The sequence below is a fragment of the Nothoprocta perdicaria genome, unplaced genomic scaffold (assembly GCF_003342845.1).
Source record: "Nothoprocta perdicaria isolate Ctin4 unplaced genomic scaffold, notPer1 scaffold_95, whole genome shotgun sequence".
Taxonomy (NCBI): domain Eukaryota; kingdom Metazoa; phylum Chordata; class Aves; order Tinamiformes; family Tinamidae; genus Nothoprocta; species Nothoprocta perdicaria.
This window is the reverse complement of record NW_020456254.1, coordinates 2,633,903-2,658,401: the sequence shown is the minus strand read 5'-3', so window position 1 is coordinate 2,658,401 and position 24,499 is coordinate 2,633,903. Positions and strand designations below refer to the sequence as shown.

Below are 24,499 nucleotides of genomic sequence, written 5' to 3'. Positions count from 1 at the left end.
TCTAAACATACCTTGCTATTGCTTGGGATACCTTGGCTATCCCTTGCCAGCAAAACACCAATCCAGGTCGGGTCGCCTTCCGTATGGGCAGACTCTAACTGAGCTTGAATGTGGTCTTCGATGCCATCTTAAGTTCAATTCCTTTTTTTTTTTTTTTTTTTTTTTTTTTTGATAAATTAAAACTGAATTCCTTAAATGCTTCATGGGGAGAATATGATGATTTTTCCAAAAAAGATTTTTCAGATATCCTGCCTTCCAAATAAAATCTAAACATGTACATATTCATATACATATACACACATATGTAAGTGTGAAAACTTTGCAGCAGAATTTGACCTTTTATTAAAGTTTACTTGGAAAAGAAATTCACTATGATAATTCCTTTGGTAGAGAAGAAGTTTAGCTTACCAAATGAATCATAATTTCAGGATTAGGCTCACTGACAAAGCATTATCATTTGTATTCATTTCCTCTCAAATTTAGAGCAAATTTACTATATTTCTTCTGATGCAGTCATTTTGGACTAGATTTTTAGAGTTATGTTTCTGATAATAAATAATTATCTTCATCTTTAGGCACTTAAATACCATTACTGTCTGACCTCTTATGACTGTATAGTCACAGATAATTGTCCAGGGATTTCTGAGATGAAATGATTGCATCCAGCATATTTTAATTCTCACTAACTAGCATCTCAGCATTCTCAGAAGAGGGAAAAATAAGCATGAAAAGTAGCCCTTTTCTGACAAAGGCACAGATGGTTCTCTAAAATTTAAGCTAATTTCCATTTAAATACTTGAAATAAATATTTTTCATTTTAATTCGACCTGCTACTTAATTTCAGTTGAGAAAAAACTTGTATGAATTGTTCATTTTCCTTAGTAAATCCTGAAAATGTAGTAGAAAATCTGTCTAGGATGGAGCAGGATTCATCTTTTTTCACTTAACTTCAGTGACATCTAGTCACTTAAAAGTGATCTTAGTTATCCAGTATCCATCTGTGAGCAGACGGGAGCAATACTTGCAAGGAGGGCTTCATTCAGCCTCCTCAGGTGCCCATCTGGGGATGGGATTTATCAGCATCTGGCAAAACTTCCTGCTTTACAAAATACTCCTTTGATGGCCACAGTTGTATGAAATGAATCCCACCCTACTGTTCAGCAAAGCAAACTTCACTTGTAAATTTAAGGGTAAAGCTAACGTTTCATTTTACTTAGTGACATGTTACATATACTGAGGACCTTCCATATCCAAAGTAATAAGAGGATTTGCAGTTAAGGACTTGCTCTGAGAAGAGTGTATAGGGTCCGTGCTCTTTATCACAGCTCTAGAGTATGGCTCACATTAACCTGTGGAGCTCTGGGGCAGTTCCCTCAGATTCGGTGTTTATTGCCTTTATGATGAGTCATGCTACAAAGTGCATGCTTTGATTCTTAGGTTTGTATCAAAAAGTCCATTTTTGGACTTTTGGATAGACATCCAAAAGGACATTTTTGGACTATGTTGGATAAACATCCAACAAAAGATGCAGAACTAGGAATATTAAAATGACAATCATAGATAGAAAAGAAAATTATTCTTAGGACTTCTGGTTGCCTGTTCATGTTTTTTCACGTTGAGGAGGAGATTAGGGAAGAGCTTGCAGGCAGACCTTTGCCTTCAGTGGAAATTAGGTGCAAGCTGAATGCTAGCAAGTCATTATCCATAATTTTAACTTTTTAGGGAGGTCCTTAGTGTGGTTTTGACCTGCAGTGCTCTCCCAGCTTGGGTTTGCCTCTTGCTGTGGAGATTGCATGGGCCAGCAATGATTTGCCTTTGGCAGCCTGTGCACAGGGAAGAGATTAGTCCCATAGATGTTGAGCACAGTTGAGCTGTGCTCAACTAGGTTTTGGCCAGAAGAAGGTCTTTGTAGATTTTCATTTCTTTATGCACTATACAGCATACAGAAAATACTTTCTACATTGTGTCAGATGCAACAAAAGTTAGGTAGCTGTTTGTCTGCTGCCATTGCAATGTCTCTATCTGGCAATGTCATTTCACACGGACAAGCTGAACTGGTCAGGCCTGAGCTCAGTCTCCTGTTTCAACATAGTTGGTTTCACGGTGCTAAAAGCCAGGGCTGGTCCCAGGAAGAGGATGCTGAGACCTGAGCTCTTCTTTCTGGAGCTCTTTACAAGCCACATGTGGCTGTTATCCTCTCAAAGCCCTCTCCAGATCTGCAGCATGCTCACCCATGACACATTAAGTAACTGCTGAATTTTAACAGCCCTCATGTTTTGTTGTAGTTACACTGCGCTCTTCAACATGGATTGTTCCCTTGTATCTAAAATATACTTCTCCGAAGTCCCTCCTGGGCTAGATACTCTCCATGGCGGCAGCAGCTCAGGGAGGAAGAGGACTAGGACCCCTGCATTTTGTCTCTACACTGCATTATCAAATATGATGGAGGACTGATGGGGTTTTATTGGCTTTTTAATTTTACTCTTCTGTGTACTTACTATAGTGTTTGTCACAACAAATAGACTAAGGATGAAGAATTATTGAACTATGAAGTTATTCCATTTAGTTATGGTCTTATAGTAATTAGATTGCGCGAGAAGCCTTCATTTCATTTCACCCTAGGAGCAGATTAATTTGTATGAAAAAAAAAAAGGTGTAAGTATCTCTCTCTCTGTTGTCTACTAATTTTTTTCCCAAAAGATTGCTTACTGATGGTTTCCAGAGGACATCGCTTACAAACCTCTTTTATTAGCAAAACGCAGATCTGAAAGCCCTGTTTCAATGGATGCACATTAAAATAGCAGGGCCATAATATCTACTGACTTCTTCACAAGAAAAGCAGTATACTAGACACATGTTTTCCACTAACAACATTGTCTGTAGCGTCCTAAAACCATTTAAATCTGTTTGTCCAAGGTTAGCAGTCTATAGCTGTCTCTTCTGTTGCTCTACTAAAATGTTGACACCTCATTTTTTTTTTACTTTTTTTAACCTTTAATGGTATAATGGTTAATTTGTAAGATTCCTGTATTTGACATTGTTTTTCTTTTTATTTTACTCCCTGCTTTTTGCATTCTCCTCTTTTTTTCTCCCACCCTTCATTCCCATTTTTTATTATTATTTTTGTCTTGTGTTACCTTCTTTCCTTCTCTCCCTCATCCCTGCTATTTCTGCTGCTGTAGCCTCACAGGCTGGGGAAGCTGGCCGAGCAGGTAGGGGATTTTCATGTTCCCTCAATACCCACCTATCAGCTTCCAACAGTGGGACAGACTAGAAATTGAGTTTGGAGATTTGGGGATTTTCAGATCCTTCTTTAAAATACCAACATGTTTAATATAGCCTTACCTGGATGCAGGTTTCATCAAATATTAGCTGTCTGTTTTAACTGTTTCATTCACACTGAAAATAACAAATGCCATCATGATTGTCTTTGATTTTCAAACTCGACTGTATCCATTATTTTATAAATCAATTCAGGTTTAGTTCTGTTTTTTAAAGATAACCAATTTTTTTCTTGTCTTTTTTTTTAACATTACATACATTTGAAATAACTTCTCCACTCAGCACTAGTCTGTTACACTGCTGAGTATATTAGTAGACTGAAAATTGTGTCGTTAATAGCTAGAGAGGTTATTGTATCTTGTACTGTGTATGACAAGCTAAAGAGGCTAACATGCATGTGCAGCTCTATTACTCTTTTCTCCTCTGGTGGTGGGTGACCCTCAGTGTTTGTACAGTAAGTATAAAATGCAAGTAGCAGCTTTTTCTCCCTTTAGGGACCAACATTTTTCATTTGTGGAACTTTATTACAGTTTTTCTGTGCTGAGCAAACTGTGGAACTACCAGCCAGCATTGCAGAAAGACAAAAATTAGACCTAGGTAATTCTGAAGTTGAGTTGTACAATATCATCCAAGCAGGAGAGAAGTTGTCTGATGTTTTATTTAATAAAAAAAGATAAAGAAGTTCCTGCAGCTCTAGGTTCCTAGGGTTAGGTGAGTTTATCTGCTGGGAAGATAATTTCCAAACTTCTGATGTTCCCAAGTGCAGTTGTGCTTTTTTTTTGGTAGCATTTGCTTATCAGTGAAATGACGTATGCAGCAAAGGAAAGAGCCCTAGCCCAGGGCCTTGGAAGTAGAGACGCTGTTCACAAGGTGATGAGTTGGAAGTCTTGGAAAAGGGACATTGTAGACTGCAAAACTGTAGGAAAGTTGTGGGTGGAGAGGCCTGGAAGACTTAAGTGGATAAAGAAAGCTATAAAATTAGCCTACTGTTGTTCAAGTAACTCAAGATTGTGACTTAAAATAGGGATATAACTATGCAGTGGAAGACTGAAAAGGAACAGAGTAATTCCCTATAGATCCTCAGTCCACTATGGTCATGTCATGCGTGCTACCTTTAATATCTTTAGCTTCAAATGTATTCTCTGTTGCATGTGTAGAAGATTCTCAGTAAATCATGCTTCACGTTCCTGACCATGTGCTTCTGCCATTAAACTGTGTCTCAGCAACTTCTGCATTCCTTTTTATGGCAAAATGTTTAACATTTTTATATGTATCCATGTGCTGAATACTTGGCCTTCTGTAGCAAGTAAAACCTGTGTTGACATTTGTTTGGTTAAGTGGTCTGGCCGCTTGATGTTTTTACAAACCACAACGTAGCAGCTCCCTCACGGTAGGTACATGTTCTGGTGCTCCTCTTGATACAGTAAAGCTGAGCTTTGATTGATAATAGCTTATATATAAATTGTCATTTTGTTAGCCTAAATAGCAGTGAAATGAATGTCCAATAATTTGGGGGGTAAAAGAAGACAGTAAAAAGGACAAACCCTTTCTTCCTTCTAGCCTTCAAGTTTTGATTAGTTGATGTTGTTGTTTACAGGGAACGTCTGGACCGGACCCAACCACAGTGTATGTTGATATGAGGGCGCTGAGGCATGACAGGTTGGGACCACCTTTTTCTTTGTTCTATAGTACACCTATTTTATGGAGTTTCTAACAAAAATAAAAGCTCCTTCCTCACACCTCATGTTCCTGTAAAACATAGCTAATCCTCCTAATAGTTTGTACCAGCTCTACCAGCAAGCAGACATAGGTACTTATGTTAACTGTTTAATTCATTTTAATGTCCTTAACACTGAGGCATCTGTCATGGCTGCTGTGATAACTAATCACATCACATGGAATCACAGAAGGGTCGAGGTTGCAAGAGACCTCTGGAGATCATCTAGTCCAACCATCAAGTGATGCCCTGTTTTTAATATGTTCCAGGTTTCCTGACACTCGATTCAGGAAGTGCAGCCTACCCTTTTACTATCAAACCAAGTCCTGTTGGGCCAGGAAGCTTTGCAGAGGTTTTTCTGCTTGGTTAGGAATTAGCTAGAGGGGAGACCCCAGGACAATTTTGCTTAATGCTGTATGACCATGAGGCAGTGGCTGATTGAGCTCAGCCATCGTGAGCAACCCCATTCCATATGCTGTACAGGGTTTTTTTTGTCTTTAAGGTTAGATATGTATACAAGAAATGGGAGCTAAAATTTACCGCCAGTGCTAGAAGGGAGAGCTCTGAAATTTTCTGCCTGGAAGGGAACTTGTAATTTTATGTCTAATTTTAGAAAATACCCACACACATATGAAAATGTATTTCATTTTTCCAATATTGCACTCAGAAGACTACCAGAGAGACTTCTTTGTAACATTTCTCTTTAGTAAAGTTCTATTAACTCTGAAAAAAGTGATTATTTAATCAAGTGTTCACCAGTACTTTAAAGATTATTATCCAAATAGCGCTTTTTTTTTTTTCTCTCCATTCTTCTTCTTCTTTCGTAACAGCAGAGATCTTTTCCCCTCGGGTGAGTGTGAACTTTGGCTCTATCTAAGTGTCTGGGTCACTTGCAGGGTGAAAACCCCAGGGCAGCGCAGGCCCAACCTGCCACTCCGAATATCCCCAAACTTCATAAATCCGAGTGGGAATGGAGGCTTGTCAGCACACATTGGGGATGCAGCTTGAGTTTCTACCTGAGCGTGAGCTGTTCATGCCACCCGGTGCAGACCTGCTCCCCAGCCTGTCCCAGTGTCAGCCCACAGAGACAGGGACTTGTCACGCATGTCCTGGGACACCTGGGTCTGCCCTCTGCCAGACGAGCAGCTGGTTTCAGGGTGAGATCCACCTGATCTCTAAGTGTGCAGCTTAGGGCAGGACTGACTGAACTTGGGTGTGGTTACGCCTTTCCATTAACTACAAAGTGGGCATGAGATGTTTCAATGAGATTGTATTTGTAGGTGTCTTTTTGTAGTTTTGGGGAGTTCAGCAGGTGGAATGAAGGAACTGCAAGATACTCAAATCTCGCATCCTTTTTCTTTTTTACACCTTTTATACTCCGTTATTTATATGCCATTATTACCAGCAATATTGCTCAGTTTGATCAGTCCTCTGTGACACAACTGATTGCATAACTTGGATTCATAACTCAGCCATAGAAAACCTGCTCTACCTGGCCCAGGAGCTTCGGTGCTGTGTAGAAATGGTCCATGTTCATAGACACCCAAGGGAGACAAAAAAAAACCACCCTGTTGTGGCTAAGTGACCCTACACCTCTGCAGTGCTCTTGTGAACGGAGATTTACTTGAGAAGATGAAAGATTTAGGTTGTGAAAAAGATGTAGGAAGTGGAGCGTTTATGTGTGGCCCGGGCAGGTTTCGCCTGAGGTTAGCCAGCCTAAAGGTGGATATCCAGGAGCCACCTCAGCAACCTCTGCTGTCCAGGATATGGCCTCTGTTGTCCCAGCACAAGCCACCAGTTTATCCCAACTGTGTCTGTTGTGTCAGCTTGCGATGAATCACTTTTTAAGTCCCTATTAATGAGCAAGGAAGTTTTCATGACTGACATAGACCCAACATTTAATTTTTAAATAAAAGTATTAAGGTGAGTCCTATTCAGTCCGTAATGCTTGCTCTACCCTCAGAGCTTTGAAAGAGCTATGGTTAAACTAATCACAATGTCGACACATACCCATGAGCATCACCCAAGTGCAGGAGAAACATCTACTCTAAAGGGAAGTTGTAGTTATAGCAGCGAAGGAAAAATTATATATACATTAACTCTTTATTTGGAATTAATTTTCAATTAAGAGACAATAAATTTACATAGTATTAGAAGAAAAATACATAAAAACACATATTTAAAAAAACTTAAGAATAATTCATTGTTTAATATTTAGAAGCAGTAAAGATATATCTTTTTTTTCTATCTTTATATAGAGAAAATAAGATTTACTCTTCATAGAAGTTGCATATACCATGGTTATGCTGTTTGCCTACTTCAGTATATTATGGAGGAGCTAGTGTCATTATCAAGATCAGACTTTGCAGTGTATTCATTTATATTTAGTGACTGCAGAACATGAATGATGATCTTCAGAGCTGGCTTCTCAGATTGTGCTAATGTAGATTTTATTTTGATGGATTAAAGCCTTGCCTCATTTACTCAATCCTTTGGAATTAGAATTAGATTCTTAGGTCATAAATTAGGGGAGAAAACAACTTTATTTTGCATAGTCTCTTCACACTTACTGTTTGTAACCATTTCAGTGGAACTGAATGTCACTACTGCTTAGCAGTAACTAAAAGTTTGTTGTACATAGCTCTGAGAGTATATAGTAACAGCCTCCTGAGTCTCCTCAGGTCAACCAGTCTCACAACATATGGGAAAAATTACACTGTAAGCTTAATGAGAATTTTGTTTTAGAAAATATTTCCAGAACTTAAAAAAAAAAAAAAAAGGACTGAACATTATTCTTTTGTTTTTATGTTGAGTGAAACTCTTTCTGGTTGCTATAACAAGTAGATGTAGCCCAGCTCCGAATACTCACATCATATTCACATCTATGAAAAATAATAATCAGGTTTGAGTGTATTTCAAATTTACCCGGTAATTATGTGTTCATACACGTCACAGCATAAGGCAATGTCATTATTCCATAGTGGTTTTGATCAAAATACCTGTGCCCTGGATAACCTGTAGAGAGATTGGCCAGAGCCTCCCGTAGCTCCTATGCTGGGTTGGCCAGCCCTGATCGGGTGTCCTACGCGTCCTATGCCACCTAAAATTATACTGGACATCTCCAATAGGTGGGAAAGTGAGTAACATGCTAGGAGCAAGAGCAGTGCCCATCTCCAGTGTGCCGTTGATGGCAACACGTTGGGGCAGGTCCACTTGTCATCTCAGTGATTTTCCAGAAGTCGATGTCCAAGGACTGTAGTTCTTCTGCTTTTATTCAAAAAAAAAAAAAAAAAAAAAAAAAAAAAAAAAAAGTTAACAAATATAGGAAGAAAATAAATCTATAAATATTCTTGTCACGCTGTCTGAACTTCCCTGGTTTTCACATCCCTCCATCCTCATTTTGGATCAGTTATGTTTTCAAAAAGCATGTCAGGAGGCTAAGCGCAAGATCCCTGAAAACAGCTCAAAACTAAGAAGTGCTTGGAAGAAAAGAAAGAAGGGTCAAAGACGCTTTTCTTGTTGCACCAAAACACAATATGTATTGCAACATTTGTTTATTGGCTTGTAAAAGAAGTCCCTGCTTTTGTTACAGTAGAGGCAAATGTAAAGCCCAAACATGCCGTTTACCGAGGATGTTTTAGAGCAATATGTGTGTGTGTGTATGAGATTAAAACAAGCTAACCAGGTGAAATACATCTCTGAGAGGAAATATTTCACCCCCTTCTCATCTTTGATAGGAGGTTGGTTCTTGGTAGAAGAAAACTTTAAACGGCAAAACTTGCCACTTCAATAAATTGAGATTAGGGAGTCAGGTAAAAGGTGTATTTTAAAGTGTTCTTCAGAAGGTCTAGATTTTCAAATATTATTAAATTTTTTTTCCTTAGAATCACTGGGAGATATTGTAACTACTTTGACTTTTTTTTTCCAATATTTAATACAGGAAATTAATTAAAGATTTTTTATGCATATCTCTCTCATTCCTAGATAAAATGTTGTATAGAGGATTTCCTAAAATTTGAATCTCCTATAAAACCTGTAAAACTATACATCTCCTTGCAATCAGATGTTTTCTCCTATAGTGAGACTTTATCCATACAGAAAACAGAATTATGAAAGCTGTTGTCCTGCCACAGAATGGAAAATATCTACTTTGATATCTAGAGTTTATTTGAAAAAGACAAAAGAAAAAAAAAAGTTCAGTCTACTCCTATATCCAAAAACTGGTAAAAAGAAGTCAAGTCTCCCACTTCAGTAGCTGAAGGTGGCAGTTCCTGGGCTGTCAGGGGCTGCAGGTTTATATTTGTAGGGAAAGTTGCATTAATAAAGTCCCTTTATTGTATTATGATATGGTATTTTTGAAGAATTGGATAATATAATTTTGCATGCAGTTGTAGTAGTTTTCTCTTAGTTTGGCTGCAAATTTTATTTACACTGATTACTGGACTACATCCACATTTTGTACTAACCTGGCCTGAAGGCTTTTGACCAGTGTTAATAAACACGGTTCTCATTTTTTTCTGTATTGCCACTTTCTTCTCATATGCTGCTGATCCTAGCTTTAAAATTCTTTATTCCAGTTAGTAAAATAATACTTGCATTAAAGGATGGTTTAAATGATGCTAATTTCAGCAAGTCAGTTCTGTAATTCTGAAAGAAGGAAGAGCTGTTATTAAGCCCTTTTGTCTTTGGCTAGGTTGCCCTTTGAGCTCCATGTGAACTGCATGGGTAGTTTTTTGGTCTCATACATATTCTGAGACAGCTGGCACCAAGCAGGGAGCCAAATCCAATTCCAGGGACTTGCCTGGAAAGACTGGAGATTAATTAGAATGGAAGTGCCAAGTGATACCTTGGTTCAAGTTAATCTTCGCACGACTGGCTGTCACTCATGGTGTGGCTTGTGATCCAAAGTCTTGCATTGAAAAATTCCCATTCCATCAGGGGAACAAATTATTTTCAACTGATTTCCCACTGTATTTTTTAAACAAATACGTTGTGAAGTTGCAAAAATGGGTGTTGTCTTATGTGGTCATTGACATCTTCCAAGCATGGTATAAATTACTGAACCTCTTCAAAATGAAAAATAAGTGATCATTGTACATACTTATGTCATTAGTAGACTTAATTTCTTAGCAAATCATTTCCATGATGTGCTAAATCTGATCTTTCTGGACTGGTGGGGTGCTCAGAGAGCTCTGAACTTTCACCAAATTCGGTGGTGGACACCATAGCCTTGACAGAAGTGTTCTCAGAGGTTGGAAAGTCTAAATTGTTTTCTTCGAGAATAGTTGTAGTGTTTTGAAGATACATGAAAACAGTGGCATTTATTTTTGTTGGCTACACCCTGAGTCTAGTCTCAATAGCTAAAATGCAGGCTCTGTCAAAAGCAATCAGTTAAAGCTTTGGCTGCATTTTAATATATTCCAACATTTCAGACTTCACCCAGTAAGAAAATAAAAATAAAAAATAGCCTTATATTCTGACTGTCAGTTGTTTATCATGCTCTATCATATTTTATGGAAACTTTCAGCTTGGGCATATATTATTTTGAGGAAAATCCAACCACAAAACCACAGGAACTTTTTTCTAATTCTCAAACATTTCTTCTCCATCTACCTTGAAACATACTCTCTTATTAAGGGATTACCAGATAAAAGAGCTATTTAGCTAAGTTGTTTTCTGAAGTACAACCACAGCAGTGCTCTGTTGCCTTTTATAGTCACATAGTACAGAAAAGAGACTGGGGGGAACATATCAGTAGACACATGCAGATGACAAGTGACACTAAAATTGTTACCTTTTGTGAAGCCTTTTTTGATTAATGATACTTGAAAGCAATATACCAATAGCAGCCAAAAACAAAGAAACTTTGAAAAAGAAGTTCTGTGGTGGTCTGGGGATTGATGCTTTATGCAGGCATTGCAATGGGTGGTAGTGTACAGAATCCAGTGACAATTAAATCCCAGCCCTCGGTCACAAACGCAGTGTGAGATTGGGAGTAGCAGCAGTGCTGCAGTAGTATTGTCCTCTTTTGGCCTACAGTGGTGTGCAGTAGGTGGAGCATGGAGACTATTTTGAGGTTTGAAGTCTCTGCACATGTTACAGTCTTCAAATCATAGACCTCATCAGTCACTGACCTCAGAAAATCACCAGTGCTTCTCCACGCTTAGCTTGGAGGAGGAGGGCAACAAGGTCTTCTGCAGAAGATGTGGTGTCAAGCACTAACTTCAGCAGTGTCTTCAGCAGGTCACTCTGAGCTTTGAACAGCTTCTGATATGGGTAGCTTTAATTCCAATTGTAGTTTTTAAATGGTCTATTGCTTCAGCTGATTTTTATTATTATTATTATCATCACAGAAACAAATCATGATGGAAAAGTCTACTGAAAACCCCCGTGAAGTCCGTAGGAGAGTTAACCCTGAACTGAGAACAGGAGGGGTTGATGTCTTTAAAATAAAATCTTGAATCCCTCTCAGTTGATGATGAGGATGATAAGTTATGATGCAGTTTGATTCGAGGTGTCTTTGCAGAAGGGTACAACTGCTCGGCATTTTGCCCGTTAACTTGCAGAATCTCATAAGTGAGTTTTTGCTGTCACTTGCTTTACTGACAAAACCATCCTAGTTTTTATACACTTACCAGTCTTGGCAAAATATAGCCTTGGCATTTTGTCAGCATTATTTTTTTGTTGTTCTGAAGATCCTGATGGCACTATCTCTGATTCATGGGAAATGAATATCCCAGGAAGAAAAGTGCATAGAGCCAGGGAATCATTATATCAACACTTGAAATCCTAACGTAGAGGCAAGGTGCAGGTCTGCGGGGTGCAGAGAGACGTTCCCATCCCGCCGTGGAGGGGACAAACCCAGTGACTCGTGCGGTCTCTGCGGGGCTGGGAAATCAGATGAAAATAGATGACAGGTTGGGCAACTGAAGAAGAGCAGACTGTTTTCAACATTTTATAATGGTTTACGAGAGAGAACCAGAGTTATGGCAAGAATTGTAAATACAGCAATTTTAATAGCTTTGAAAGATGCTTCAGGTTTCCAGGCATAAACCAACTTCAGCTGCAGGGGAAGAGAAAGGGGTGAATATCCAGTAATTTTCAGGGGAAAAGCCAACCCCTCTTCTCCCGATCAGTCTGAGCTATGATACCAAACTAGAAGGTCAGGAGTTCAAGAATCCAATTTCTCTGCTTTCTAAGAAATTATTATTAGCCCTTAATGTATTTCTTCCCTTGAAACAAGGCTGCTGCTTCTTTGAAAAGAGTAATCTTCAAATGATCAGAATATTACAACTTTAGAGAAATATGATGAAAATAATCGTGTCTGGTTGTGGTTTTTGCAGGAGGATGTGGCTTGGGATGCTTCATCTCTGAGTCAGAGAAGTTCCAGGTATACTTTGCTGGAGGGTTAGGGGAAAAGGCTGTGGTATGTATGGAGGATATAATAGAAAGAAGAAAAAAAGGCCTTGGCTATGCAGGAAAGGAGATGTACTGCAAATGTGTACTGTGCTCCCTGGCCTTCTCTACCTATCCCTACAGCAGCTAGGAAGTAGTAAAGCAAGCTGGCAAGTCACCTTTCTGAGGGAGATGTATTACAAATTAAGGAATTTTCTGTCCTGCAAGCAGTACTTCCCAGAGAGCCTGCCACGAGTCTTCAAAAACAGGAGTTTTCATTCTTCCATTCTCTCTGAGGATAAAATGTATTATATATTTGAATTTTACAGATAATTTACTGTATTTTGAAGGATATTTTGCTTTGTTTCTCTCGTTTTAGTGTATATTACTAATAAAGCACTAAACAATGAGTCTTTAAAAATGCCCAAAGTGATTAACACTGGGTGCGTATACAGTGTCAGCAGTGGAGAGAGCAGTGCTGCCATCCCATGTTGCTACCTTAGAGTGCATTTCCCCTTAGAAACCCTGTTTTAAAAGGCTTTAATCCATATATATATTTAATCCATATATATAAAACTTGGAGGGAGCTAACTGTAGGTATTGTAAGAGCTGCAAGCTTCCTAACCATGTTCTCTTTGCAGACATTCTTTTTTCCCCCTTTCCTGCCTTTGTGGGAGGACACGAGCTAGCAGTTCTTTGCAGTAATTGAATGGTGGGTGCTGTGTTGGTGGGTCCCCTTGGGAAATGGACTCCATCAGCTCCATGACCCACGGAGGCTTTGCGGGCCACAGGCTCTCAGCTGGCTCCTGGCATCACTGCCTTCCCTGGCTGCAAGAGTACAGAGTATTTTGGGAAGGATATCTCTGAAAAAAACAGTAAATGCCTCCTATAGTTATATAAGAACCCCTCAGTATCTATGTTAGAGGTGTAATATCCTCTTAAGTTGCTCTCTTTAATAGCTCTTAATATCTTTTCCAGTCTCACAAATCCTTGTTAAGATTTATATTTGCTAGAAGCATCTGTTCACAGAAAATGAGCTTATTTATGTGAAGATTTCCTGCAAGGCTCAGCCAGGCTTCCTAGAAAGTCTCCTGTGACAAGGCTGGGCCCTTTTCAATGCCTTTGGGTGTACCAGGCATCGCTGTACCTGGCGCTCTGCTTGCGAGTGCTGAGCTGCAGTATTAATTCAGTTGAAAAAATAGCTCCATGTTAACTTTTCCATGCACAGGAAATCTCTCCAGTGATTGTTAAGGAGAGGGAAGTTTCTCATGTCCTTCCCCATGAGCTCAGGGTGCTGCTCTGGGAGCTCCTCTGGGAGTGTCGGGTCTGGAACCTGTAGCAAGGTGTGGGTGCAGGTGAAAGCAAGCGCTTTGATTTCAGAAATTGCACCTTAGAAACTAAAAAAGGAATGCAAAACCATTTTCATCATTTATTAGTTACAGATAAGGTATTTCTGTTACAATAAAAGATTTTCAGTCCCCAAATTTGTTGTAATACAAGTTTTCCCTATGCATTTTTCCTATTGCTTTTTCTCAGTTAGAACTAAGATACAGGATTATAAAACATGAAGTTTTATATTATATTACATGAAGTGTAATCCAGGTCTATAGGGAAGAACAGTCTTTACATTAGAGGAAGTGATTTAATGCTGATTCTTTAGCTGAATTTGTTGACCATGGAATTAGGCAAATTAGCCTTTTCTAAAAATGCATCCTAGATGTTAAGAAGATTTAAGGTTTGTCCATTTTTTTGGCTGAAGGTTGCCTGTATTCCCAAACTCCTTTGTTCAGTCTCCCTTGTCTTTGTGTGTTATCTGCATTTGTCGTGTGATGGGCAGTAAACTGCTTTGAGGAAATCAGCAGGATTCAGGGAAACTCCTCTTCTCTTCGTTATCTAGATTCTCCCTGTGGCAGAAGGGCTCAGCCCTGCCGTTTTCCTCCCTTTTCACAGCCAGCTATTTGTTGGGCAGTCTCATCCTGGAAGGCAGAGCTTACAATCTCCTCGGTTCCTATTTCCCTTTGGGGTACAATGAGCTCACTGACTTGTAAATTCTGGAACAGCGTATGTGGACATGCTGTATGTAAAAATATTTTGATTGAAGAGAAAGATGCATTGAAAGTCCTGGGTGTCGGAGAGCCATGACCCCAGTCCAGGGCCCCTCGCTTGCCTGCAGTTCCCGTCTTTGCTGTTGCTACAGAAAAGCCAAACAAGCTGCGTCAGCACTTTCTCAGCAGCAGCCCTACCCAGGCACTGCTGCAACATCAGAACGTGAGAGATGTCCTATTTTAACCCTATTTTAACTTTTTTGTATTTTTCCTTATGGTAGTGATTAAAACATTTTGTAATTTGAAGAGCTAATAAACTTAAAGAAAATGAAAAACTAAGCATAAATGACATCTTCTTCTGACCTGCAAGCTTCTTTACAGATTCAGTTTGCAGCTTGTTTCCATATTTCACCTTTTTGTTCTGGTTTAATAAACAACACTTTTCAAAACATCAGTTTCTTGCAGGATGAGAAGAGATGCCCTTTCTCCCCACAGGGGCTACTGTTAATGTAAGATGACAGTCAGCAAGAAACAGCCAGAAATAGGGCTGGAATGAAACTAAACAGAGCACCAGCTCTGTTTTCTTGCCACCAAAAGGCTATGGGCAAGGAGGGGATGTAAGAGGTATATAGTGACATTTTGTGTGTGTATGCCTATGTGTATGCACACACATGCATATATACGTACATGTGTATATAGCATATGTGGACTATATGCTAGACTGTATCTGCATCATGTGAAAGAAAGCAGTGTGGAAAAGAGCTAGAATAACAGAAATCAAATAAATTAAGAGAACTGGGCTGCTAGGCTGGCCTGGAGGCAAAGCCGCATGCAGTGGGAACAGCCCATGCAAGTTAGAAGGAGGAAGGAGAACGAAGGGTGCACAGGTTGGATGGAGAGGTGCTAATCTTCCAAGGCTGGGAGCACAACCTGGATAGCATGAGGGGTGCAAACCCCTGCAAGGAGCCAGGGCTGAGCCTCTGCGAGCAGCTCCAAAGCTAAGAGGAAAGTTAATGATAAGTTTTTTGGCCAAGAGGTAGGGTAAAAGGTAACCCGTCTAGCCAGGATAACTTTAGAAAGAGAAGAAACCCAAGTAAAAGGCAGTAGCTCTTTGAAATTGTACATACCAAATCAATTAAAAGTAGCAAGAGAAAGCTGAGAAGCGTCATACCAAACCTCCCAGCGAAGAGATTCTTGACTAGAAAATGCATTTGGCTGAGAAATAAACTCAGGGGGAAGTGGAAAAAGTCCCATCCCTTGATATATTGGTAACGAGAGCAGACAAAGCTTGAGGAAGTGGCTCTAGGGAACAGACTTTTTTGGCAGGGAGTGAGACTCAGTGATATTTTAGCTTCTTTCCATCCCTATTAGAATCACAAAACCCAAAGTCTTTCCCAGTGCAACAGCAGAGTCACGTTTGAAGGGTTTTCCCCCCCTGTTTTGGCGTCTTGGCAGTGATTAGTGCAAGTCTGCAAACTCTGGACCCCTCAGCTTCCCAAAGCAGGATTCAATAGCCCTGCTGACAAAGCTGCTAATTGGTAAGAATAGCAGCAACTTGTGGGACACATTCGGGAGCGTTTTCATCAGTGACATTCCAAACAGAGAAAGCAGACAGAATAAAATTTGCTACTTCATGTAAGATAGTTGGGCAGGAAGACTCTGTTACTGTATTTTAATATCCCATTTGCTGTATGGCACTTACAGTTCCAGCTAGTTGCCAATAATAACTTGCCAACGTTATTCTGAAGAAGACCTATGTTTCTATGGTAAGAGTAAGATTTAGAGGAGATGAAATCTATCCAATGCATTAAATCTTAACAAGAATGTTGTGTCGTAGCAATGTTTCCTACCAGCTCCCTGTAACCAGCCCTGGAGTGTGGGCAGCTCTCTGAACTGTGCAGCTCCAGCCAGAGCCTTTTCTAAGAAGCAAGATTAATCATTAGGAATCAGTGCAGAAAATTCTACAAACTGACCTGCCCTACATTAGACTGCATCCAAGTGCTGCAGGTTTGCTCCATACCATCATTGCTGCTGGCCTTATAACGGTGCAGTAACTCCTTGCTTTCCCAACGGAGAGCGTGGAAGGAGGACGTGCCCTTTCTGCAGCTCTGGTGCCCAGGAGCCCTCTCTGGTGCCTTACAAAGTGCAAAACTGGGGCATATTTGCCCATATGGCCCCAAGAAGGCTCGAGGAGCCCTGGGTTTCTTCACCAGCCTCCTGGGCATCGCTGCATTTTGCAGGGCCCTGGAGAGCCCCGCGCTGCCCTCGCCGCGGACCTGCCAAGGCTGCTGCGCGCTGGAGCGGCGAGGAGGGAGGTTTCCAGCACTCATGGTGCTCCTTGCGTTTGTCAGTGGGAAAAGGTGAATCTCCTAGGAGAGGAATGGGAACGATTGAATCATTTTATGATGAGGCGCTGGTAAAATTTATTTTAAAAATTATTGCGTAATGTCCATAATTTATTCACAGAAATAGTCCCAGTAGGGCTAATAAGGCTATTACACACTTAAAATTAAGTATGCACATAGGAGCTGGTAACAACAGAATCTGATGTTGTGCCTCTATTTTTTAAAATCACTTCTGTGGAAAAATATCTTTCTTTTCTTTGTCATTTCAGAATTGCTAGACGTTTAACAGTATGTTCCCAAATGTATTGTGAGCTTTGCAGGAACAGGCTGAAACATCTTTTAAATGGAGTCCACAGGTTTGAGCACTAGCACGGCAGAAAAAACTAAAGAAATTTAATGTATTTTTAGTATCCTGGGGTGGCAGTTCTGTAGGGAGTAAGGAGGAAAGCACATAGTGGGAGAAGAATTTTCACAGAATCAGAAACTGAGAAATTGCACCTTCTGGATTATCATGTGCTCAAAAATCAGACACACTGGGAGGAAAGAGATGGGGGAAAGAACTAGAAAAATATGCTGGTAATAATGACAAGGTGGGAGGCGCAAATGCTGATGAGAAGAGAGGGGCTCACATTTATGAAAGTTACTCATTTCCAGTAGTCACTTCTTTGACTGTTAAAATGTGTAGCTGTATTTTATGTAATTTCTGCTAGACTTGGAATTCAGCAATGCTTCATTGAGGCATCTTTGAGTAAGGGGAAAGAGGCAAAGGCCAGAGGGATTTCCAAAAAAACAGACAGCTCTGATGTACCCCTCTGCTGCCACAGGAACTATTTGCTACTGTTAGAAACATACAATTATTTTTAACCAGCATCTCCCAGTCAAAGTATTTCCTGTCCTCTGTTGCACCATCATGCGCTAGTCATTGACTGAGGTTTTGAAATTGTCCCTTTTTCTTTACAACTAAATATATTTGGCAAACGTTCGTAAATAGGAAATTGGGTCTGCCTTTTAGAAGAGATACCAAGTGTTCTAGATGATGAATAGCTGCTCTGCAGAGGAGAGATGCTTCTCTGCAGCAAAGACCACTAAGGGCAGTTGTTTCAAAGAGCTCTACTAAACACATTTTCTATTTCTACACCAATATGAATTTTATAGAACAAAAATATATAAAAGGTAGAAACACGGGTGTTATATTAACAACTGATTTTGCAATAGTTACTATTTTCAGTATGCGTGGGCTTGTTTTTTAAAGCCTTTATTGCATCCTCTTAAATGCCTGTGATTTGCTGTGCCATTTGAAGGGCCCTGCAAGAGCAGGGCCTGCAGAGGAGCTCTGCGTTGGCCATGAGGAAGCTCCTCCATGCACAGCAAAGGGGTAAGAAGAGTGACAGGAGAACAGATTTAGGTTGGTTGATTATGAAAATACACTGGTAGTGGGTGGTTTAAGGTGTGCATGGGTTGTCAGATCTTTTAAGGTGTCTTGCTTAGGGTATAGCTACGTGTTGCCAGTTTTCTTCAACTACTATTAGCTGAGCTCATCAAATCTTTAGGACTTTCTAGGCTCTCTCGTTCCAGCCAGATGACTCTTTTCAAAGGTTGAATGAGGAAATTCCTTCCAGATCCTGGTGCCACTGAAGCAGAGCTGCCATTTCTGTTCCTTTAGTGGGAGAGTGAGTATCTTGCAAAAGAAATGAAAGGACCAAAAATTCGCCCTCCGAGCAGGCATCTCACACCGATAGTAATCACATTTTTCATTTCAGCGTTTGGCTGAGTGAATTGTTTATGAAGGACTGTCCCCTGAAAATATTTAAATGTTGCAAATGCAGATTTTAAGCTGGTTATGTAGATAGGATTTTGATTTTAACTATTAGCTACTCATGGAATGCGGTTGCTCACTCAGCTCCCAAGCTCATGTTTCTTTCCCCTGACATTTATAATGTTCTGGTGGGAAATCAGGATTTTAAAATCCCTTTTGTTGTGAATAAATTTGTGCATGGACTTCACTTTACAAAGTCTATCAAAAATAAATAAAGAGCAGCAAATACATCTGAAGAATTTAATATTCAAGAAAATGTTCACACACATCTTTTCTTCATTATTTTCCCAGCCGTAAGTCTTGACTAAGATTAAATACAGGGCCTGATTATGTTCTACAGGATATAAGCTTCATCTGTTCCAAAAATAACATTCAGCTCTGCAACTATTAACCTTTCCTTTTAGAAATAAATGTTAATAAAAAGCAAATAAATGCAAACACATATTATGCATATTCTTTTTACATATGTCTTACAGAGTTCGTTTAGTAGAAAGAGGATCTCCACATAGTTTGCCCCTAATGGAATCAGGAAAAGTAAGTACCGAAAGAGAATTTGAACGCATCTTTTATGGCAAATATTTCCTGTAAATTTCCATTTGTGTTCATTTTTGAAGTCAAGGTGGTGCTCAGAAAGGCTTTATCAGTCATTCAGACTGAAGACCTGTCTTCTTCCCTGGTGTGGCATGCCAGCATGTTGGCAGTGACGCTGATTTATGGGCGCTGTTTCAGAAGCTCTCCATGCCTCCTTCTCTTAAGCAGGACTCATTTTCACCAGTAAGAAGGAATTTCATCCTCCTCACCTCACTCTTGGAAAGAGCAACACATGCAGCATGAGCAAAGGCAGTTTTATCTATCTATGCCTTCTCCGTGCCTCCATCCATGCTCCTCCATTGATAATGGGACTGAGATCACCAATCTTTTACTCACAAGTGCTGACCACCTGCAGAGGGGATGTTTTGGAGGGCAGCATCTTTCTGGTGTGGATCATGAGGACCATGGATGGGCCCTCAGAAACCCAGGAGGTTCTTTCAGCTCTGCCACTACCCATCCACATGCCCATGGGCTGGTGATGGAGAGTCACTGCTGACCATGCTCTGCCTTTGGGACAAGGAGGTCCCACAGCTGCTGCATCAAGACCAAGCCACCAAGATAGTGACTGCCCTTGACACCATGAATATTCATCCACAGCTTCCCAATTTCATCTCTGCAAACAGATGGGCAGAGGATGCTCCCTTTTCCACTCCAGGGTTTACATCTGCCCACCTCTGCAGTGACTGTACAGCCAGTGCATAAAGTCACTGGCAAGGGCCAACTTCTTAAAAGATTCCATGGTGTTCTTGGCTTTTTGTTTCCAGCCAAAGTTTCACATGGGTAGGGGTTTCTCTGTAAATCATTTCTTTTACGTTCTGCTGGAAAGGCTTGAAGTCTTTAGATAGGATTTTTGTAGTGTAGGTGAACATACGATTTTTAGGGATTTTTTAATGATAAACACCTTTTACAAAGCGCTTTTGTAGCATTTCCCAAATATCTCAAAATTTATCACATTTACTGGCTACTTACATTTTTTATATGTCTATTTTAACTTGTTAAGGATATCTACTAGTTCCTTATGAAGATCTGGGAGGAAGAAGAATCAGCATGCAATGGCATGAATAGATATGACTTGCTTTCTCACTATCTCCCTCTTCCCTCCAACAGATCCTCCCAGGAGTACGTATCATTATTGCTAATCCAGAAACAAAGGGACCCTTAGGAGATTCTCACCTTGGTGAGGTGAGTCCTGAAAACTTGCCTTTATAGGCACTAAACTGAACTAAATTGCTGGGCCAAAGCCATTCTCATGTATGTCTAATGTACGTATGTTTCCCATAACATGTATTATGAAATGCCAGGTTAAGAAAATTTTAAGTAATACAGACTGTTAGAATGTATAAAGCTTACAGTAAGCAAGATATTTATATCACTATTAATATTTTTATTAACACACTCAATACTGATAATAGCTCAAGTTTATGTAAAGTTTGAAAAAAAATCATCTGCTTTATTCAGCTACATTTTTTAGTTGATGCTTGACTAATTCTGATGAAACCTTACATGAAAAAGTAACTATATTGATTAGTGTAATTTCAGCTAGATGGGGTTCTAATGTTCTTCTCTTTATAATTATTGTGCTTCAATGCCCAAAAGCATTCTCATTAACTGAGATGAGCAAGGCTATCTATTTTGCCAATTTATTTTATGTTTCAAAAGAGAGAGGAAAAAAAAACTTAAAATGTTTGTTCTCAGTGAGCAATTAAAGACCTAAATAACAAAATAAAGAATTTGCTTAGTCATAATTAAAATTGCAGTCTGATCTGTGAGATTTATTTGTAAGATTTCATCACTATGAAATGGAAAATGTTCCCATGATGCCTTAAATTAGATGAAATGAAACCTTCCCTATCAGTGAATGTTCCCCAGACACCCCCATGAAGTAATTTCACCCTAATTGTCGTGCTGTAAACAACCCCACCACCCCTGCTGCCGGAGAAGGGATCTCTCTGGCTGGTGATGACCTGCTGGGGTAGATGCATTGATCCTGGAGTGGGGCAAAGACTGCTTTAGGCTTGCTGGAAATGGCCATGCCTGAAGCAACCCTTGGAGCTGGCCTGGTCTGAGGAGTCTCTGTGGCCCTAGGGCAGCCCCAGGCCAAAGGAGGAGCTGCTGCTTGCAGGTGGTGTTGGAGCCAGTGGCCCCATCCGAGAAGCAGCTCCCTGACCTGCACTCTGACTTCAGGGGGGTAACGTTTGGGTCACACTTGTGCCTGAAACTGGGTCAGTTCCTATTTCCGAACCAATGTCAGAAGGCATTATAGTGTTATCTACTATGACTAGAAATATTTACCTCAAGAATTTTCAATAATGCTTCATTCTGGAAAGCTACTTTAATTAATACCAGTATAATTGCTTTTAACTTAGATATGGGTTCACAGCACTCACAACGCCAGTGGGTATTTTACCATATATGGAGATGAATCTTTGCAATCAGATCATTTTAATTCAAGACTCAGCTTTGGAGACACACAGACTATTTGGGCTCGAACTGGCTATCTGGGCTTCCTGAGGAGAACAGAACTTACAGATGCAAATGGAGGTAAGAGGTTTCCGGCCATCCCCCAGGGCCTGGGCACAGAATTTGGACAGTTCTAGCAAAGTCATGAGTTGTCTTTAGGCCACCACACTGTCAGTGTGGTGTCATCCTGCACTCTCAGACACGTTCATGCTGCAAAACCTGTACATCTCCCAAAATCCTCTTGTTGCAACAGCCAGAAACAAAACTAATGGGTAGGTTTTACCTGCTGAAACTCTCAGTTGCTTTCCTATTTTCTGTATGGACTATAGATCCCCTCAAGCAGTCATTTTTTGGCACTGCTAATACACCTGGAGTTTAAGCTTGAAAAATACGGATTTTTTTAAAAAAGAACATCTTAGTTTCTTTCTTTGTTGCTGCCAGATCTGCAGGAATGCATTCGTATGTATGCAGAAAGCCTTGTTGTGTGTCTAAGCCCTGCCTTTCCTGTGAACACTGCCTTCTTGGATCATTCCTGTCTCCGGAAGCTACTAGTAGAAGCTGTCCATTTCTGGAATTGCTCTGTCATGGAAGGTTACTGACATTTAGTACAGGCAGGAGGCTGCAAAAGAAGCCGCGGAGTGTTTGGTTTTCTGTCGAGGGATGGTGACTGCAGGACAAGGCTGTTTGTTTTTATCACATCCCTTATCCTGCGTACACGTGTGAGCAAACAAGGGCTGCCAGGCAGGGAAAAGGGAGTCTCCACATGGGAAGAGGCTGCGGTGAAGGACACGGTGTCGTGGGCAGTGGCTGGCGGCGGGGCAGCCGGGGCTGCCGGCAGAGCGTCGTTTCCAGCGATGCTGCAGTCGCCCAGGGAGTCTTAGGGGAGCCCAGAGCCACCGTGTCAGTGCAATTAGAATAGCAGCTACTCAGCCACGGAGCAAATTCATCAATTCCGAGAGCATTTTAGTAATTAATCCGGATTACAACTGCTGCCTGTGTCCTTTTCTTAACACCTTCCTGAAGAGATTTAATTTCGGTTGTGTAGGCTTTTCTCATTCCATAATGATAACCCAGCCTTGGGAAAACACAGGGTTCCCTGAGGATATTACAACTTCAGCATCCAAATGGCTTAAACCTTCCCCTGGCAAAGAGCTGCCAAGTCTCTGCTGTCCTCCTGTTTTAGTTTGCTGTGGAGAAAATTCTCTTTCCTACATTGCTGGATTGAGGTAGTCTTGCCACTGCATTAGCACCATGCAGCGACCCAAATGAATGTAAACTCCTTGCTATCTACTCCTGGTCTTTTAGCAAATACTGTTTCCTTCATGGATGACATAAAGTTGTTCATTTTTGGCTTAGTATCTTTTAAAAAGTTTAATTTCAGTCTCATTTATTTCTTAAGTCAATAGGAATTCACATAGAATCACAGAAAGGTTGAGGTTGGAAGGAACCTCCAGAGATCATCTAGTCCAACCTGCCCTGCTCCAGCAGGGACACCCAGAGCACGGGGCACAGGGTGGCATCCAGGAGGGTTTGGAAGACCTCCAGAGAAGGAGACTCCACATACTCTAACAGAATTATTCTTCTGTGCTTGCCGTTTGTCTTAATGAGCACACTGACATTTAATACAGAGTATTTATTTCTAGTTTATAGATAAACACCTTTGTGGCCTTAAGCATCACTGTTGAAATTCTCGAAACTATTGCAAGAGGATATTTTGTAGTACTGGGGTCAGGTCTCTCCTTTCTGCTTGAAAAGAAGGAGAGGGAAACAAAAGGGAAGGGAAACAGGGAGTCTGCTGGCTGCTTAGGGAGCCTTGAAAAGTGGAGAACACTCTGTTCACATCCATTCTTAACAGAAACAGGAATTTGTCCTGTCTTTTGATAAAGGCATCTGCCTTTCTCTTCTTCAGATCAGAGTATTGGTTTGTGTTTCTGTCCTTTGCTTTCTGCAGTTCATTGCATTGCAGTAATGCAGAATATTCATTTTGAAACTCCTTTGGGGTTTCAGAAATACAAGGGTAATTTATAGATGCTGTATGTATTCTATTTATTTATTCATATATGCTTTTTAATTTAATATACTGAAGAATAAAATCATCATTTCTTTTTCCTTACAACTAGAGCGCCACGATGCACTTTATGTTGTGGGTGCATTAGATGAAGCCATGGAGTTACGAGGGATGAGATACCATCCAATCGATATTGAGACCTCGGTAATTAGAGCACACAAGAGCATCACAGAATGGTAAGGATTATGTAACAGTGCAGCTCTTATATAAGGCTAAGTATATATAATGGCTGGAAGTATCCTTGGATATTTCAATTGATCCAGGAAATGGTCTGCAAAGGCATTCATAAAATTTGTAAAACTCAACTGTAAATACATCTTTAGGTTGAAACTTGTCACACGCAGATCTAATCAGGAAGGAGTGTCCTCCGTTAAGATTATTCTGTATGTTTATTTTGTGTGTGTTTAAGTATGCATGAAGGATTAAGGTTTTAATTAGAGAGAGCCAGCAGCTCCCAGGTAAGTCAGTAGTTATTCCTTGGAGTTTTAGACTTACATTCTAATCAGAACAAACAAACTGGGGTAACTGCAAGCATTAAGAGTCTTATTAGAAAGAGCAAGCAAGCAAACATTAAAAATAAATGAACACACTAATAAACTTTATTAGTAAACACACTTACTTTTGAATTATTTATTAATAAATCAAGAAGTGATCAAGGTCACAATGGAAACTGAATCAGTAAACCAATAAGTTAATAATGGTGTTTTCTTAATCAATGTATCACATCATCAAATGCTCACCACAGGTAATCATTTCTTGAGGCTGACAAAGGAACAAATT

General features: G+C 40.2%; 1 protein-coding gene across 1 annotated transcript in view; it reads left to right on the top strand.

The window, feature by feature from the left end:
* DIP2C (disco interacting protein 2 homolog C) overlaps nucleotides 1-24,499 on the top strand; it is a 134,799-nt gene that overhangs the window by 103,745 nt on the left and 6,555 nt on the right. Inside the window, exons 32-36 of the mRNA XM_026053001.1 lie at nucleotides 4,880-4,941; nucleotides 19,077-19,134; nucleotides 20,299-20,373; nucleotides 21,558-21,732; nucleotides 23,772-23,895. Coding sequence (XP_025908786.1) covers nucleotides 4,880-4,941; nucleotides 19,077-19,134; nucleotides 20,299-20,373; nucleotides 21,558-21,732; nucleotides 23,772-23,895 — 494 coding nt within the window. The remainder of the gene's footprint in view (nucleotides 1-4,879; nucleotides 4,942-19,076; nucleotides 19,135-20,298; nucleotides 20,374-21,557; nucleotides 21,733-23,771; nucleotides 23,896-24,499) is intronic.